The 20,310-nt window shown below is 38.8% G+C and overlaps 1 protein-coding gene across 1 annotated transcript; it reads right to left on the bottom strand.

Annotated features, from left to right (window-relative positions):
• Nucleotides 1-12,173: 12,173 nt before the first annotated feature.
• On the bottom strand, nt 12,174-13,445 carry LOC126694644 (uncharacterized). Its single transcript, XM_050391022.1, has one exon. The coding sequence runs from the start codon at nt 13,443-13,445 to the stop codon at nt 12,174-12,176; it is 1,272 nt and encodes a 423-aa protein (XP_050246979.1).
• Nucleotides 13,446-20,310: the final 6,865 nt, after the last annotated feature.

Below are 20,310 nucleotides of genomic sequence, written 5' to 3'. Positions count from 1 at the left end.
AGGAGGTAGAGACATGTCGTAGGAGTGTTGAGGCTGGCTTGATGACCGCCGAGAAACAAGCTAAAGACTAGCGCCAGTTACTACACGTGACTGAGATCAACCTTGCTACTGAAAAGCAAGCCGTTTTGGATCTCAAAGCTGCATTGCAGAAAGCTAAGGACGAGGTCCAGCTAGCCAAGGAAGCAGCCGAGGCCGAGAAAAGGGCTGCTTATCAGCTTGGAGCGGAGGAGACGGAAGCGAGGCTTACCAAAGAGTTGCCAGAAGTATGCAGGGACTACTGCAGTATTTCCTAGGCTCAGGCTCTTAATGCTGCTGGGGTCCCTGCAGATTCTGTTATGAGGTTGCCCAAGAATGTCTTCTACCCTCCAAAGATCCTAGAGGTCCTTGCTGATGCTTCTAAAGCTTCCGAGCAACCTGCGGCTATTCCTGATGCCATCCCCTTAACTAAAATTACCGGAGGCTCTAGTCAGGTCACTGTCCAGGTTGAGGATGCGAAGGAAGAGAAGGGCAAAGGCAAGGGTAAGGGGAAGAAACCCTCCTCCAAGGCCAAGGATCTCTCTGAAGGGACAGTTGCCGAGGCGGAGGGTCACGGGGCCGGTCCCAAAGTTAAAGATATTCCACCTCCTCAGCCAGAACAAAAAGAAGATCCCCCTGCTGAAGCTTAGCTCCTAGGGTTCTTGTCTCCCTTTTTCTTTTTGGATGGAAGTTGTATTACATTTTTGTTCTTTTTCAAAGACTTCTCATTTAAAAGCACTGTATTATTTCTGGTCATTAATATAAATGTTCTTTCTCTCATTTTTTATCTTTCGGCTTGATGTTGATGGAATTTTATTGTATTGTTCCTAGTTAATGCGACTATTTCTTTAGTTGAAGTTAGACAATAACACTTTGCCAAAACAACTAAATAAGAAGAATAGGACTATGTAATGAACTTTAACCAATAATGAACTTGGATAGATGCCATAAGTTGTTAATTTCCCCCAAACCTGTGGTCCAAGGAGCCATGCAAGACTTAGGTTTTGTTTAAAACTTGGATAGATGCCATAAGTTGTTAATTTCCCCCAAGCCTGTGGTCTGAAGAGCCATGCAGGACTTAAGTTCTGTTTAAAACTTGGATAGATGCCATAAGTTGTTAATTTCCCCCAAGCCTGTGGTCCGTGGAGCCATGCAGGACTTAGGTTCTGTTTAAAACTTGGATAGATGCCATAAGTTGTTAATTTCCCCCAAACTTGTGGTCCGAAGAGCCATGCAGGACTTAGGTTTTGTTTAAAACTTGGATAAATGCCATAAGTTGTTAATTTCTCCCAAGCCTGTGGTCCGTGGAGCCATGCAGGACTTAGGTTCTGTTTAAAATTTGGATAGATGCCATAAGTTGTTAATTTCCCTCAAGCCTGTGGTCCGAGGAGTCATGCAGGACTTAGGTTCTATTTAAAACTTGGATAGATGCCATAAGTTGTTAATTTCCCCCAAGCCTGTGGTCCGAGGAGCCATGCAGGACTTAGGTTCTGTTTAAAACTTGGATAGATAGAAATGAGCCGAAAGACGCGTAGTGATCACGAGATATAATATAGGCAAAGCTGCTTTCATTAATAATAATACATTCTTAGGTTATTTACATTCCATGGGTGGGGTACAGCTTTCTCATCTAGGTCTTCCAGATAATATGCACATATTCCTGCCATTGAAGTGATGCGATATGGGCCTTCCCAGTTGGGTCCCAGCTTCCCCCAGGATGGGTTCTTGGCGCTACCAAAAATTTTTCTCATCACAAGGTCGTCTGGCCCTAGTGGCCTTAGTTTTACATTAGTATCGTACCCCTGCTTTAACTTTTGGTGGTAATAGGCCAATTGGATCATTGCCTTTTCTCTTTTCTCCTCGGCTAAGTCTAGACTTTTCCTTAGCAACTCGTCATTATTTCTTGGGGTAAAAGTGCTGGATTTCAACGTTGGGAAGCTAGTTTCCAGGGGGAGCACAGCCTCGGCCCCGTAAGTCATCGAAAAAGGAGTTTCTCCCGTTGACCGTCGCGGCGTGGTTCGGTAGGTCCATAGGACGTGTGGTAGTTCTTCCACCCATCTTCCCTTTGCATCATCTAGTCTCTTTTTCAGCCCGTTGACTATGACCTTATTCACAACTTCGGCTTGCCCGTTTCCTTGAGAATAGGCTGGAGTGTAATATCAGTTCGTGATTCCAAAGTCACAGCAATATTTCCTGAAGGTTTTACTATCAAACTGAAGGCCGTTGTCTGAGACGAGGGTGCGAGGAGTTCCGAAGCGTGTAATGATGTTTTTCCAAATGAATTTCTTTGCATCCACGTCTCTGATGTTGGCTAAAAGGTTCAGCCTCAACCCATTTGGTGAAGTAATCTGTGCCGACCATTAAGTATCGCTTGTTCCCTGCTGCTTTCGGGAAAGGGCCGACAATATCCAGACCCCATTGAGCAAACGGCCAAGGACTGGAAACGAGGTTAAGGACTCCTCCCGGTTGGTGGATATTTAGGGCGAATCTCTGGCATTGGTCTCATTTCTTTGCATATTCTTGGGCCTCTTTCTACATGCTCGGCCACCAGTACCCTTGAGTGAGGGCTCTGTGTGCTAGTGATCTTCCTCTCGTGTGGCTCCCACAAATTCCTTCATGCAGTTCTTTGAGCAATGCCTCTGATGCCTCTGTGTGTACACATAATAAATATGGCCCAGAGTAGGAGCGCTTGTATAGCTTGTGGTCCTCTGACAACCAGAACCGAGGAGCCTTCCTTTGTATCTTCTCGGCTTCCAATTTTTCTTCGGGTAATACATCATCTTTGAGAAAACTCACTATGAGATCCATCCAACTTGGACTCACTCTGACCTAATGGATTCGAACTATATCCTTTTTGATTGTATCTGTCTTGCATAAATCCTCAACAAGGATAATTCGTGGTAGATCCTGCGCCGAGGACGTGGCAAGAGTGGCCAATGAATCCGCATGTGTGTTCCCGCTTCTAGAGACATGCGTCAAGTTAAAAAATTCAAAGTCTGATTGCAAGCGTTTGACTTGACCAAGGTATTCCTGCATTCTCACATCTCTAGCCTCTAACTAGCCTTTCACTTGGCCTACGACCAGTCTGGAGTTCGAGAACGCTTCTATCGCTTTTCCGTCCATTTTTTGCACCATGACCATTCCTTACAGCAAAGCCTCATACTCGGCTTTATTGTTTGTAGCCGAGAACCCAAGTCTTAATGATTTTTCAATGGTAATCCTCTCGGGCGATATTAGAACCAGCCCTACCCCAGATCCCCTTTGGTTTGCCGCGCCATCAACGTAGACTTTCCATCGCGAGGCACCTTGTGCAGAGATTGTGCCAACCAATTTTCCATCCATCTTTTCCTCCTCTGCTACTGCTTCTATAGAGGGTTCAGCAAATTTGGCAACTAGATCAGCGAGGACTTGGCCCTTGACAGAGGTCCGAGGTATGTATTTAATATTGAAAGCCCCTAGGAGTGTACTCCACATGGCGATTCTTACTGTGTAATCGGCGCTCCGGAGCACCGACCTGAGGGGAAGTTGAGTCAGGACAATGACCGTGTGTGCCTGGAAGTAGTGGGGGATGTTAGGTTCTAAAGTGTAGGAATTTATGTATTTAGAACTCTAATTTGTATTGTTGGAAAAAACCATGATCAAAACAATGTGTTTAGAAGTGTTTAAAGCTAGCTCAAAGTTGTATGTCGATGTAAAGTTGGAATCGAGTGTTAAGCAGAAAGCACTATGGCTTTCGGCCTGGCTCGATCGATTGAAGCTTAGGCTCGACCGATCGAAGCTCGGGCAGATTGCTTTTCTGTAGAATTTTCCAACTCAGCCCTAGTTGTTTTTAAAATGTTTTTAGGGTTTCTTATTTTTCCTAAGTATAAAAGGCAAACCCTAGCCACGTTTTAGTGTTGCTCATATTGCGGTTTGTGTAAATCTCTTGTGAGATCTAGAGGAGCTTTCCTTTACACAAACTTAGGGTTTTCAAGGAGGAGATATTCTCTACACCTTGATGATCAAAACAGTTGCTGCCATTAAAACTTAAAGAATACACAAGCGGGGGTGCTTGTAGCTGGTGGGAATCCAAAGAAAGAAGGAGTCCGTGGATTCGAAGTTTGCACGTGGTCGTGTCAGTAAGTTCTACTGGTTGGTAGCATTAGGAAGTCAAGCGGGGGTGCTTGTGAGTCCTTTTGTATGAACTTCGATTCTTTCAGATAGTGGATTCAAGTTTACCTTGAGGATAGTTAGGTCAAATCCTCCCCAGATTTTTACCAGTTTGGTTTCCTGGGTGATCATATCGTGTGTTATTTATTTTCCGCTGCTTTGCATGATTTGATCTTTTTAATTGTGATAACCTAGACTTGTTTAATTGAACTAAGTAACAACTTGGCTAATTACCTAGGTTTAATCAATTGTTTAAGGGATCTAAAAACTGTCAAGTGGTATCAGAGCGAGTAGCTCTTTTGTTTTTGATCCTTTGATCTCTGAGCTGATCCTTGACCCCTATTGTCATGGAACACGAACACTCTCTAGTTATTCCTCCTCACTTTGATGGGAATAATTATGCTTACTGGAAAGTAAGGATGAAAGCTTTCCTGAAATCCATTGATGAGAGGGTGTAGAATTCCGTTGAATACGGATGGGAGAAGCCCACTACTCCTGTTAGTGAGTGGCAAACTTCTCAGAAAGAAGCAGCTTCGTTTAATAGCAAGGCTATGAATGCGATTTTTAATGTTGTTTTTATGGAGGAATTTAAGAGAATCTCGAATGTTGAGATCGCTCATACTGCTTGGAATATCCTCTAGACTGTGCATGAAGGCACAAAGGCTGTCAAAATAAATAAATTGCAGCAATTTACTTCTAAATTTGAAAGCATTAGGATGTCTGATGATGAATCTTTTGATGAATTCTATGCTAAACTGAATGATATTGTTAATTCTGCTTTTAACTTGGGTGAAATCTATGATCAACCTAAAATTGTTAGGAAGATTCTTAGATCTTTGACTGAGGACTTTAGACCCAAGGTGACTGCCATTACTGAAAGCAAGGATGTGGACTCCATCCCTGTTGATGAGCTTGTAGGATCTCTTCAATCCTATAAGTTGGATCTACTCAAAACTTCCAAATCCAAATCAATGGCTCTTAAGTCAGTTGATGATGTTGATAGTGGTGGATTTGATGATGAGCTCTCTGCTACAGAGATTGCCTATCTTGCCAAGAACTTTAGAAACTTTCTCAGGAATAACAATAGAAAGGCAAGAGGCACAAACACTGCTGAACCTAGAAATTTTAGGAAGCATGATCCCACTAAGGTTAATAACAATGATAAACCTAGAGAAAGAGTAGGTCAATCTTCCAATAATTCTTTGGGCTCTCAATGTTTTGGATGTCAAGGGTATGGACACTTGAAATCTAAATGTCCAACCTATTTGAAGTCTATGGGTAAGGCTATGGCTGTAACCCTTAGTGATGGTGAAGTTTCTGATCATGATTCTGATTGTGATGAGGATGGAAACTTCATTGCTTTCACTGCTACTGCTGTAGTTAATGAGAGCATATCTGTTGAAGAGAACCCTTCTGATGGGGAACTCTCTGAAGATGCAGATCTTCAAGAGGCCTATAACAAACTTTGCAAAGTTGCTGCAAAGGATGCTATGAATGTTGAACTTGGCCTAAAGAAAATTGAATCTCTTGAGCTTGAAAAGAAAATTTTGCTTATTAAATTGTTTGATACGAATGATCTTTTGAACAATGTGAAAACTGAAAACATGCTTTTGCTTGATAAAGTTAAATCTTTAGAACTTGATTTATCTGTTGCTAGATCTGCTAGTTCTAAACTTGATCAAATGCTAAGTGTTCAAAAGTCATCTTCTGACAAAACTGGTTTAGGTTATGTTGATAGCATCTGTGTGTCCGCTCCCCATTCCACTAAGTTTGTTCCTTCATCTTCTTCTTCTGAACCTTCAGTGAGTGAGATAGTGAGTGAAACTGTCAAACCCCCTGTGAGTGAGGTTGCTAAACCCTTAGAAGGTTCACCATCTAGGAAGATTAGGGTTGATCTGAAAGAATCTAAGCCTAAGAAGCCTACCCTATCTAAGGACAAGACACATGATAAACTTGCATGGGTTTGTCACTTTTGTGGAAAGACAGGACACATACGTCCAAATTGCTACAAGCTGCAAGCTGCAAAGAGAGTAAACAAACCAAAAGTACCTGTGCCTCAAGCACTTGATCCTATGGTATTTATTGGTGATTTGGTAAAGGCTTTAAACCTTTATTCCAATCCTGGAGTTGGTAATCATTCTCAAGTGAATAAGAACTCCAATGCTCGTGGTGCATCTAAAAAGTTTTGGATGCAAAAGACTCGACCTAACTGAGTCTTTCTGACATGGTCCTTGTGCTTCATTGCTCTACCCTTTGTGACCATTGTTCTGTGGTTGTGTTTTTTTTTTTTTGTCTCTAGGATTTGCATTGCATAACATTCATGCATTTCATTCTAGGTGTTTTTATTTTTATTAAAAAAAAAAAATAAATAAAAAAAGGGAAAAAGGAAGCACATTTTGTTTTTGCACTATTCTTCTTGGTTTTTAAAGAACAAGGTTGGTCAATTTATTTTCACATAACATGTTTTTTGTACCTTGTTTAGCTTTGATGAGCTTATTTATTGCACTTTACTAGTTGAAGATTTGTAGTGCATGTTGTGTGGGAAAGATGTGTATGGTTTTTGATTACTATGTCTTAATCTTGAAGTCACTTGTTTTTAAATGTTGGACTTGAACTTTTAGAGAAAGGCATAAATAACCATCTCACCACTGTTCACTAGCCAATCATGAACACCTTAGTGCATATCATAAGATTTTGTGCTCGAGAAAGTATAGCACATGCACAAAAAGAACATAAGGTGAAGCCTCGGTAAAAGTGCTTAATTCTTAAAATCTAATTGGTGTGTACTATTAGGCTTGATGCCAAACTCACATAAACTTAAAATTGGAATGTATATTATGAGGCATAAATACAAGAAACGTACGTGATTGCAAGCTTATGATCTAGGAGATGTGGGAGTTATATGATGTAACTCTTTAGGTGATAGTCTCTTTTAAATTCTTTGTGATGAATTTTGTAGACTCTGTGATTGATTGCTATTCACATATCACCTCACATGTATCTCATGTCTTTGCTAGTCGCACACACTACACGAGTTACTCGTTGCTAAACATTGTACATGTTATTGTGTGTGTTTATGGTCTGACCAACCAAGTTTTTGCAATTACTTTGAATTATGTGCAAACTAAATTTGTTGCTTAAAAATTTGTGGAGAATGCAAAATTTTGTTTTTGGGAATATTGGGCTTAAAATTCTTGTTTGGAAAATCATATCATCTCATACTCATGCATTTTTGGTCTTAAATTTTAATGCTTTGAGTCAAATCAACTTGTTTTTCAAAAATTGTGTTTTTCCTAAAAAATATGGTGAGCCTCTGCCTGATTCGATCGGTCCATTCTGTTTTTCGACCGATCGAAATTTTTGAAATTTTAAAATTTTTGAGAGAGGGAGCCTCTGTCTGTTTTGACCGGTCGAGGCTGATTTTCGATCGATCGAAACTCGTGTATCAGGTTTTTAAAAAAGCAGAATAGGACTTTTTCAAAGTCACTATTCAAACTTTTTCAAGCTTCTCTCTCTCTCTCTCCGCGTTGGCTCTTGGCTCCACCATCAATTTTTTGTCGTTTTCCTTCAAGATTTTTGCAAGGTTTTTGTCCTTAGAAGCCGGTAAGACCCTTTTGCCCTTCTTTTTCAAGTTTCTTTCTTGTTTTCATGCATTTTTCATGCATTCTCATGGCTATTTTTGGCGTCTTCAAAATTATTGGGGTTTTTGATGATTCAAGCCAATTCTTGTGTAATTGATCAATGGGTTTTTGTGCCATGATGTTATATTGATGTTCCCTATAGTTTAATTTGATCAATTTTGTAGTTTTTGAAAAATTGGAAATTCTAGGGTTTTGAATTTGATCCGAATTGGGGATTTTGTCAAATTGGCTTAAATTGATGAAATTGGCTTCTCCAATTGATGTAATTGGTCATTATTGTTGTTATTATATCAGGTGTAATGATCAATTCGTCAATTTTTTTAAAATTGATCAAGTGGTTTCTATATTTTGGGGTTTTTGTGTTAAAAATCTTTATGTGCAAGCCAATTTTGTAATTTGAATCTTTTTGACTCAATTCACTGCATTAGCACATGCATCATGACATTTAAACTTGTTCATGCATCATATAGATTTTCATTCTATTTTTTGTTTTTGTGCTAACTTGTAGTCTGCCCTTGGTTTTGGTTTTGTGGTTTTTGTTCTTTCGCTCTGTGTTTTGATCCTTATCTTAGCACCATGCCTAGGAAAACTAGAGCTCATAGGACCACTTCCACTTCCTCTGAGTCTCCACCTAGAGTAGAGCTGTTTAAGAATGATAAGTGTAGAGAAGCCTTTGTCACCTTGAACAGTAGGCGTAAGATCTGGTCTAAGCGAGCTGTTATGTTAGATGCGCTTGATCAGGCCATTAGGGCCAATTTTGAGTCTAGGGGTTGGTTGCCTCTCGTACAGATAGATCATCCACCTCCGACCGCCCTGATTAGAAAGTTCTACTCGAACCTCTCTTGCCACATCTATGATTCCAACACCCTTGTTAGGAGTTGGATACGAGGTGTAGAGTTCACCATTACCCCTCGGGTGGTGGCTGAGGCTCTTGGGGTGCCAGTTGTTCGGTATGCTGTCTATCCCTATGATGAGTCACCCTCTTTAGATGTAGTCATATCTTACATCACTGGGTCTTCTATCCAGTGGGGTTCTGATCCTCGGATCACGTCCGCTGAGCTTACCGAGACTGCCTATCTCTTCTTTAGGATTGCTTGTCATTCCTTATGGCCTATCTCTCACTTCCATACCATCCCTTTAGAGTGATGTGTGTTTTTGTACGCCTTTGCTTCTGAAGCGTCTATCAGTTTTCCTCACTTGTTCCTTTGTTCTTTGAACGAGGTTCATAGGAGTTCTGCCGTAGGGCATGCGCTGATTCATCCTATTTTCATTCATAGGATTCTGCTCTATTTAGGTCTAGATGGTTTTCCGTCAGGTGAGCCTGTTCATGTGATAGCTCCTATAGGTGCCACCTTTCTTCATCAGAGGGCTGCTTAGTTGAGGGTCCCTCCTTCTCGTCCTAGAGGTGCGTCATCTAGTAGTGTTCCCCCTCCTCCCTCTTCTACAGGTACAGCTGCTGCTGAGCCTTCAGGTGCTGCTGCTGATGCTGATGCTGCTGTTCCTCCACCGATTGCTACAGATGATTCAGACATTCGTCGCACATTGGATCATGTCTTGACCGTTCAGGCGGCTCAAGGACAGATTTTGGTGGACGTGCTTGATGAGATCCGTGCCTTGCGTGCGGAGTTGGCGCAGTTTAGACCACCTCCCTTTTGATGATGGATATCTTGTTTGCCCTTTGGCATTCCGTCACAAAAAGGGGGAGTACTTGTAGAGTTTTTGCTTTCAGGCGGAGACTTTTTGATTTTGGTTGGAGCTTGTGGAGTTTTAGATTGTATCTAGGTGCTTCACTGTGTACTTAACTTTTTTAGCTCTTACCTTGTTTTTTATGGGATATTCATGTTAGGGGGAGTTTTATGTTTTTGTTGGTACTTTATTTGTTTCTTGTTTCAAACTGCTTATTGATTTATATTTATGAGTTATTCATTGATATATGTCTTTATTTGTGTGTTGTTTGAAATCAAGAAGTTATTTTGTTTACTTGTATTATTTTCACACATGCGGTTATGCATTTTGTTTAGTGTTTCAGGAAATATACAGGTTGATTCAATTGAGCTGCTATCTACACTTGCAACTGATGGATAGTAGTTAGGATTGAATTTTTGTTTATGAGCATTATTTTGTAAAGGGCTTTTCATTTTGTAAACTTTGAGCTTTTAAGTTATGTTTTGTCACAGATTGCCAAAGGGGGAGTTTGTTAGGTTCTAAAGTGTAGGAATTTATGTATTTAGAACTCTAATTTGTATTGTTGGCAAACCATGATCAAAACAATGTGTTTAGAAGTGTTTAAAGCTAGCTCAAAGTTGTATGTCGATGTAAAGTTGGAATCGAGTGTTAAGCAGAAAGCACTGTGGCTTTCGGCCTGGCTCGATCAATCGAAGTTTAGGCTCGACCGATCGAAGCTCGGGCAGATTGCTTTTCTGCAGAATTTTCCAACTCAGCCCTAGTTGTTTTTAAAACGTTTTTAGGGTTTCTTATTTGTCCTAAGTATAAAAGGCAAACCCTAGCCACGTTTTAGTGTTGCTCATATTGCGGTTTGTGTAAATCTCTTGTGAGATCTAGAGGAGCTTTCCTTTACACAAACTTAGGGTTTTCAAGGAGGAGATATTCTCTACACCTTGATGATCAAAACAGTTGCTGCCATTAAAGCTTAAAGAATACACAAGCGGGGGTGCTTGTAGCTGGTGGGAATCCAAAGAAAGAAGGAGTCCGTGGATTCGGAGCTTGCACGTGGTCGTGTCAGTAAGTTCTACTGGTTGGTAGCATTAGGAAGTCAAGTGGGGGTGCTTGTAAGTCCTTTTGTATAAACTTCGATTCTTTCAGATAGTGGATTCAAGTTTACCTTGAGGATAGCTAGGTCAAATCCTCCCCAGGTTTTTACCAGTTTGGTTTCTTGGGTGATCATATCGTGTGTTATTTATTTTCCGCTGCTTTGCATGATTTGATCTTTTTAATTGTGATAACCTAGACTTGTTTAATTGAACTAAGTAACAACTTGGCTAATTACCTAGGTTTAATCAATTGTTTAAGGGGTCTAAAAACTGTCAGGGGAGTTTCCATGTGGCATGCACTACTACAAGGATTGCCTTTTCCAGTGGTAAGTAACGCACCTCAGCCTTATGTAACGATTTACTTACATAGTACACTGGCCGTTGTATGCCGTTATCAACCTGTATTAATACCAAGCTCACAGCGTGAGGGGCCACTGCTATGTAGGCGAACAGAACTTCATCGGCCTCAGGGCTAGACATGATGGGTGGCCACGACAGGTATTCTTTAAGTTGTTGGAAGGCTAAGGCACAGTCCTCAGACCATTCAAATCCTTTCCACTTGTTCATCAAGAGGTAGAAAGGTCGGCATCGGTCTGCAGATCGGGAAATAAATCGATTTAATGCTGCGATCATTCCAGTGAGTTTCTGGACTTCTTTTGGGTTCTGAGGAGCTTGTAGGTTATGAATCGCTTTGATTTGGTCCGGGCTCACCTCTATTCCACTTTGAGTTACCATATAGCCCAGAAATTTACCAGACCCGACACCAAATGAACACTTAGAAGCATTGAGGCGCAGCTTGTGCTCTCTTAAGATGCCAAAAATGACTTCAAGATCTCTCACGTGCTCGGATATCACTTTACTTTTTACTACCATATCGTCTATGTAGACTTCAATAACCTTGCCTAGTTGTGGTTCGAACATTCTGGTCATCATCCTTTGGTAAGTAGACCCTGCATTCTTTAAACCGAAAGACATCACCTTATAGTGGTAGTTTCCGACGGGTGTCATGAACGCTATTTTCTCCTGATCTTTTAGAGCCAATGGTATTTGATGATAACCCTAGAAGGCATCCAGGAAGCTCATTTGAGGGTGGCCTACATTTGCATCTACCAACCGGTCTATCTGAGGCAACGGGAACGGGTCTTTCGGGCACGCCTTGTTCAAGTCTGTAAAGTCTACGCAGACTCGCCACTTCCCTGTCTTCTTTCTTACCACCACTGTATTTGCCAACCACTCGGGGTAAAAGACTTCTTTGATAGCCCCTGCCTTTTTCAGCTTCATCACTTCATCCCTAACAGCGTCAGCATGCTCTTTCAACGGGCGCCGGGGTGGCTGCTTCTTGGGAATAGAAGATGGGTTAACGTTTAGGTAGTGACAAATGAGATTTGGGTCAACCCCCGAGGCATCGTAGGCGTCCCATGCAAATACGTCAACATTTCTTCAGAAACCCAATCAGTTCTCCTCTTTCTTAGAGAGGTAATTCCGAACCGACTTGGAATAATCTTTCTGGATCATTGTCGACAGTAACCCTTTCTAGACTTTCACATTTTATTTCCTCGGCTAGTTCACCGACAGGTATTGTCGAGGTGACTGATTGCTATAAGTCCTCTTTCACAGACGCCGAGGGTTCTGTACTGGACTGGCGTGAGATGGCGACCACCATGCATTGCCTAGCCATGGCTTGATCTCCCCCAATCTCCTCCACTTGGCCCCCTGACGGGTATTTTACCTTCTGGTGAAGTGTAGAAAAAACGGCTCCCAGGGCGTGGAGCCAAGGTCTGGCTATTATGGCCGTGTATGGTGAGTAGGCGTCGACCATGATAAAATCCACCTCTACCACCTTTGATCCGATCTGTATGGGCAGTCTGATCTGCCCTTTTGGTGTGACAGTCTTCCCTTCGAAACTTACAAGAGGGGAGTCATAAGCCATTAGGTCCTCGGGCTTTAGGTTCAACCCCTTGTACAGATCAGGGTACATCACCTCCACAGCACTGCCCGGGCCTACCAGTACTCTCTTCACGTCGAACCCTTTAATCCTTAGTGTAACTACCAAAGAATCGTCATGAGGTTGGATGGTTCCAATCTTATCCTCATCTGAGAATCCCAACACAGGTGAGTTCCCATTTTTAGATCTTTTGGACTCCCTTTCACCGTCCTCGGTGGAGAGCCGAGCCACAAATATTACCCTAGAGGGAAAAGAGCCGGTCCTCCCCGGAGCGGTGAGGATGACATGTATCGTACCCATGGGAGGTCTCAAAGATACGTCTTTCCGGGGTTCTTGGACTGCCTGGCCCAGATGACCGCTAGAGGGGTGTAAGAGGTGGCGCAATTTTCCTTCTCGGACTAACTGATCCAGGTGGTTCCATAGATTCCTGTAATCCTCGGTGGTATGTCTGTGGTCTTGGTGGTATTGACAATACAGATTCTGGTTGCGCTTTGAGGAGTCTTTGGCCATTTTACTCGGCCATTTGAAGAAAGGCTCGTTTTTGACTTTCTCCAAAACCCGTTGCACCAACTCTCTGAATACGACATTAACCGCTTGCATGTTGGTTTGTCTAGCCTGTCTCACAAAATCTCTTCTCAGCTGGTTACTGTTGTATCGTTTCGACCTGTAATCATTCCCCTTGTGAGGGATGATCTTCTCCTTTCCTTTCCCTTGTAGCTGGTCCTCTTCCACCCTTTTGTATTTGTCAATCCTATCCATCAGTTGGTGAACGCTGGTAATGAGTTTATCAGTTAGAGACTTCCTTAAACCATGCTCAGTGGGGAGACCACTTTTGAACGTGCTGATGGCGACGTCGTCGTGGTTTTCATCCATCTCGTCCCAATACCTATCCGAATACGCCTTTAAGGTTTCCCTTTCGTGCATAGATAATGATAATAACGAACTTAGGGGTTGAGGAACCCTGCTATTCGTAATAAAACGAGAGCAAAAAACTTGAGTGAGCTACTTATAGGAATCTATGGAGTTCGTCTTCAAGTTGTTGAACCATCTCATCGCTACGGGTCCCAGGCTGGGCGGAAAAACTTTGCACATCAAAGGCTCATTTCGAGAATGGATAGCCATTCTTTGGTTAAACTGTCTCACATGCTTCACAGGGTCTGTTCAGCCGTTGTAAATGGTAAACGTAGGTTGATGGAAATGCCATGGTAGTTTAGCCTCCTCTATCCTGTGCGCAAAGGGTGACCTAGAGATCTGATCCAGGGCTTTGTTCATGGCATCATTACCCAGACCCTTACTAGATGGGCTCTTATGTCTCCGTTCATGGCGCTGCTCCTTTTCATAGGAAAAGGTTTCACTTGGAGGAGTTCTTGATCTCCGCCTGTAACTGACATCTTCTTCCTCATTAGAGGATATGTCTGAGCTGGAAGGGGACCGCCTTTGCTGTGCACGGCGCAACCTCTTTTTCAGGTCGTCTATCTTTTGCTGCATGGCCTGAAAGTTGTTTCGCCTTTGGGATATGCGATTGCCTACTTGGGAGTGGCTTTGGCTCGTCTGAGTAGTATGTACGCTTACCTCTCGGTCCCTTCCATTGCCCAGATTTGGCTCAGGGTCAAGAGGATTATTTTGCCGCTGAGGCCCAATAGGTTCTGTCTGCTGAGAATCAACTTGGCGTGGATTTTCTTGGTGTGGACCTGATCCTGCCATGCTTAATCGTCGTACTCACTAACACTCAAGTTCTTCCCACAGACGGTGCCAATTGTAGAGACAAAATTTGGAGCCCAAGCCCACACTGTATGGAATCTTGGTCCAAAAAGCTCAATACAATGAATTTTGTAGAGTATGGGTCAAAGAACTAGGTTTAGATGAGTTAAGCAGTGACTTACATGAGATTAAGGAACACACAGACAAGAACAAAAGCTATTATGATGAAATGACCTCCGGTCTGAGGAGACTTAGAATTTTATTTATAAATACAGATCACTACATTAGGGTTCTTTGCATGCTACAGTATTCTCCCCTCTGTTTCTCGTGTCTTCCTTATGGGGGCCTTTATACATTATATAGGCTCTTCCTGATCATCTGGACTTTACACTTGTTGATCATCTAAGCCCCCACTTAAGCACCTATCCCATTAGACACCCCTTTCAGTCCTTTGTGAGTTGCGGTAGCTAAGGTAACACTGTTCAGGGGTCTTCTCCACATTAATGCGGCCAGGAAAGTAGTTGCAGTGCATTTAATGTGGTGGTGGCAGTTTTTGCTTAGATATTTTGGGTTTTCTTCCTTTTCATGTGTTTAGGGGGTGCGCTTCAGCGGTTTGAACATACCTCTGCTCTAGATTTGTAGTGTCCGAGGAGGAGTTCCTCCTCGGACCTTTTTTCTTTGTCTCCCGTGATAAGGCTTATAACGTAGATCATCCAAGTCACGTTGTCTCCTCAGACTCGCTATTGTCCTTGGACGGGCCCAAGGCCCAACTCGTTACTTTGGGCCATAGCCCCCACAGATAACATTTTGGAAAATTCTTAATGTGTAATATATTAAATTCTTCAACTAGATTAAAAAGTATTAACACAATGAATTTAATTATTTTTGAAAAAAAAAAAAAAAGATAATATGTGCTTAACTAGTCAGGATAACAATCTGTTTAAATTTAATTAGAGAACTCATGTACAACATCTTAGAAAACGTACCTAAGTTTCACCCTCTTTTTAATTTTGTACTAAAGAGAGAGAGAATTAAAGTGTGTTCAAAACTTGAAAACAATGAAATCTAGATAACTCAACTTAATGGGACCATACTCCATAGGCAAATGGCCTAGGCCTAAAGTCAATCTAGTTACTAATTGTCAAATTTCATATTAATGACAAACAACTAATAAGTAACAACCACTCATTTTAATTTCAGCCAAAAAAAAAAAAAAAACACTCATTTTAATTGGGCGGCTTTGAAAAGTAATGTAACTTTGGATCACCTATTCACGCGCAAATGTTAAACGTGGAAAAATTAATCAAGAAATATGCATTACTTGAGACAAACACTTTACAATTTCCACGAAAGAGATAATTGTTGTTTTGTAGTTAGGTGATATCACCGGCCTAGCTCTACTGGACCACTTTGATAAAAAAAAAAATATCATTATTATATATAAAATTAAAAAATTTTATGATTTTTTTACATTTAAAAAAATGTGTGACCATCCTAAATTTTTTAAGCTCAATATAATTAAACTTTGGATAAAGTTTAGTAACAAATTAACTTAGTTGTAGACTAAGGCTATAACTCCACTCGATAATTTTTTTAATGGATACGAATTTTGACAAATCCACAATTAGATTACATTTTTTTTTTCTTATATCCTCCATGCTTGCAAAAATTTAAGAAGATAAAAAATCAACATCTTATGTCATCAATCAAATGTTTAAATTTCGAGTTTTTGTAGTATAAAATTATACGCAAAATATAAGTTTATGGATCAAATAATAAATAACATCCGATTAACATGAAATTTGACATGCATTTTAAGAATCTAAAGAACATACAATTCAATGGTTAGATTTTCAAAATGTGTAGTCATGTTAATATGTTTAGTGAAAGTTGTAGTCTTAAGTTACAACTAAGTTTGTAGTCAGATTTTGACCTCAAACTTTGTTCCTCTTAACAATATATTGAGCCCTTACAAACAAAAAGAAAAATCCAAGAAAAATTTTATTTAACTAAAATTTTGAAAAAGATGTAGCTTGCAACATTGATAATGAGATTATCATGTAACGATTTCAAAATTAAAAAAAAAAAAAAAAATCGTAGAAGAAAATTGTAAGACTTCATGTATTTGGTGTTTTTTTTTTTTTGGTTGTTGTCAATATATAAATTTATCTTTATATTAGATTTTGTTTAATTTAAGTTTCTTAATGACCACCCTGAAAAAAATTCCTAGAGTCGCCACTAGATGATATTGACGTACTTTTTCATATTAGAGAATTTGTGTTCAAATTACCTCCCCGTTTTATTGTTGTAAAGAAGAAAAGAAAAGAAAAGGTATAAATTTTTATTATACTCATCCCATAATATTGCATCTCTTTTTTTTTGGCAAATTATAATTTATTTACTTGTGGTTTGGCTAAAATTTAAGTTGCATATCTGGAGTTTGAAAGTTGACACTTTACCCATTTGAAATTTGATTGAAAATTTAAGTTGTGTACCTGTAATTTGAAATCCTATGATGCAAGTGTTCCGCTGAATTTTTTTGCTCTTGCATGTTTGTTTGTTTGTTTTTTATGTTTTTGGAGGAGAGAGACATAAAAGTTGAGCAAAATTATATATTTAGCCATGTTTTTAACAGAGGTGTGTTACGGAACTCTAACTGAGCTAACCTCAAATGGGTAAAGTGTTAAATTTTAAATCACAAGTAGGTAACTTAAATTTCAGTAAAACCATAGGTGGTTTGAAATCCCATGATGTAAGTGTTCCGTTGGATTCTTTTTGATCTTATATTTTTATGTTTTTTGTATTTTTAGAGGAGAGAGACATAAAAGTGGAGCTAACTGGGGTGTGTTAGGAACTCTAACTGAGTAAACCTCGGGTGGGTAAAGTGTCAAATTTTAGTCTATAAGTAAGCAACTTAAATTTCAACCAAATCACAGATGGGTAAGTTTTAATTTACCTTTTTTTTTTTTTCTTTTATGATTATATAATTTTTTTTAATTTTAATTTTAAAAGGTTATATAAAAAGTTGATCGGTGCATTAAATGACTAGAAAAAGTATTTAATGTTCCTTAAAGTATTGTTAACAAAAATATTATAATATTTTTTTAGGTAGTTACAATATGTTTTTAATTTTGCAGTTTGAACATTTTCCTCCCAGGATCCCCTAATTATTTTGTGAATGAGGAGATGCCAATTTAGCTACAAGACCTCTGGTAAGAAAAAAAAAATCTTATAATTTGAAACACTACAATCAGACAATTAAAATCAAATTATATCCTATCATTGAAAGCGATATTGTGACTTTGGTTCCTCTTAAGGGTATTGCTCCTTACAGAACCTCATTTGAATTTCACACATTATAGGTTTGGATTTCACAACCATTGGTCATTCAACAGGAGGAGACAGTGACTACAATCAAAACCAAGTATACCGTTGACACAATTTTTAGATATTGTGAAACGTTTTAAATTTGGGGAATGATGCTACACCATATTTTTCACGTGCATGGTTCGATTCCCATTCAAGAGCTTGACATTCTCTTATTGGTAACACAAGTTTCGGTGATAAGTATATTTGTCACACAATTCAGTATATGGTACCATTTTTTTTTTTTTTTTTTTTTTTTTCAGGTGTAAAGGAAAGCATTGAAAGAGAAAACACAATCTAAGTCTATTTTCAGTTGACTCTCTTGCATCTACTAACGGAAAGAGTGCCAAAAAGCACTTGGTTTTGATCACATTTTCCATCTATGATGGTAAGTTGTTCATCCAACTTGCCTAACTTGCCCCACTCCCACAAAAAAAGAAAAAAAAAAGGCAAAAGAGCATGAACCACACTTTTTCTATTCTTTTTGTTAGGACTTCAGTACAAGACATCACAGCTGTGACAATTGTGTGCAGTAGGTACTTGTACAGAGTTAGTTACAAGTTAGAACAAGCATCAAAGTATTGTATATTGTTAGTTGGAGTGTTGAGCTATAATATGTGTACCTTTTAGTCAGTTAGTTTAGTTACTATTAACAGTACCACAGTAACTAGTATAAAACTGAGATGATTGTAACAAGAAGAATGGAATAAGAATGCATTTGCTTAGTTCTCATTAAAACTAGCTTGGAGGTTGATTCTCCCGAAAAATCATTGAAGGACTAGTTCCCTTGAAGAACTACCATATTGAATTATTGAGTAAGAGAATTAGAGAGTTAGAATCATTGAGGATTCTACCATTTTTGAACTGTCCGGTTTGACAAGCATGAGTTTTGCCAAAGAATTTGGAGTGATGCTACCTCTGCAATAATTTTACAATAATTTCCCAACAAATTTTTTGTGACAAGTTGTTATCGATAAATAAAAAATAATAATTTCAGTGGTGAAACCAAATTAGAATTAACAACAATTTATACTTTACATCATAAATTATTTAGTATTTATTATCCTAAAATAAATCTTATAGATAACACCTTGCCATCTAATTGATGGTGAGATTTAACGTGCAGTCCGTGTACAAATTACCCAATCCCTATATATCTTGATATCTACACATACATTTGTATATATTGACTAAATTATCCTAATATATATCTTATCAAAAAAAATTATCCTAAATTATTATATATATATATATATATATACATATATACAGAGAAAGATTTTCATAAAAAAAAAAAATTCTAATATATATATATTAGAAATTTTCACTGTCATAAATTATGGGTGTTTCCTGATTCATGACCGCAGTGGTGGCGGCACGTTTAGTCCAAGACACCTTGACTTGAAAAAAAAAAAAATTATATATAATAATTAAAATTTTTTTATTTGTTTACCTTTAAAAAAAAATTAGGAACACCTCAAATAAATTTTTTTTTTATTTGTTCTACTTTCAAGCCAAAAAAAAGCCCAAAAAAAATTTTTTTTGAACTAAAATCTGAAAAAAAAAAAAAAAAAATTGTAACAGAGTAAGCACGAAAAAAAAGCCCAACATCAAAATGAACAGATTACATATGACAGCAAACCCACATATTACATATACAAGGCAAATGAGTTGTCTCTTTATTTGTTTTAATTATTTTCAAATTTAAAAGGCAAGTCTTTTCTCATCGTTTGTTTAAATTATTTTTAAACCTAAGTAGCCAGGTCTAAGACTTGACCTGAAGGGCTAGTGAATAGTGACGTGCTCACTGCTCACTAAGATCTTATATTCATGATGACGGAGGTGTAGGAGACTATGTCTCAAGTCTCGGTCAAGAAGATATATTTGTAATTGTGTTCCATATGGTCCAACAGGAAACTTCTTCGAAAGATCTTCGATGGTCATCGGCTCAAGTATTAGTGGTGCTAATGACTCAAGCATGAGACACGCAAAAAACATGCCATGCACCAATCACCACGGTACGTACGATCGATGACGGTTGATATGTATGAAAAACTATTAAGCGGTAGGGAAACAATCCAAACAGATGTGTAAAACATGGTGGATGTAATATATACATGGGGCAGTGTTTGTTGCGCTCTCCAGTGCCCTTCACACATAAGTCTACAAATAGTGGCGGTCCCATAAATTTTGTTCAGATGGTTATTAAGAAATTTAAATTAAACAAAATTTTATAAAAATAAAATTTGAATATATTGACAAAAAGATAATAATCGCAAATACATAAAGTTTTAAAATTTCATTTTACAAGTTTTTCATATTTTGAAATTGTTGTATGATACCTTCATTATTAATGCTATCAACTACATTATTTTTTCAATATACACAATCAAGTAATTATTAAATTATTGATCTCCCTTTTAATTACTAACATCTTACCTAAATAAGTAATAATATAAACAAAATGCATTATCCTTTTTTATGATATGTTCCAACCTATATTTTGTATTCTTTAAACTAATTAGGATTAAATTAATGCAGTACTCCACTAATTTCTTTTTTAGAGAAATCATGGCAAAGAGGTTGACAAGAACATCTCTGTAAATATGCTCTTTTTATTTTCTCTCGATTATTAGGATGAAAAGATGAGAACTGATAGGCCAAAAATGTATTGACCCCTTGTGATGAATTAATTATTTAATTAGCCAAGTTTAATAATTAA

Source organism: Quercus robur, chromosome 2, assembly GCF_932294415.1.
Source record: "Quercus robur chromosome 2, dhQueRobu3.1, whole genome shotgun sequence".
In the NCBI taxonomy this organism is placed as follows: Eukaryota; Viridiplantae; Streptophyta; class Magnoliopsida; order Fagales; family Fagaceae; genus Quercus; species Quercus robur.
The sequence above is the reverse complement of the archived record's forward strand: the minus strand, read 5'-3'. Positions and strand labels throughout refer to the sequence as shown.

Coding starts and splice junctions, on each gene's coding strand:
- LOC126694644 (XM_050391022.1), bottom strand. CDS start 13,445: ATGCACGAAAGGGAAACCTTAAAGGCGTATTCGGATAGGTATTGGGAC.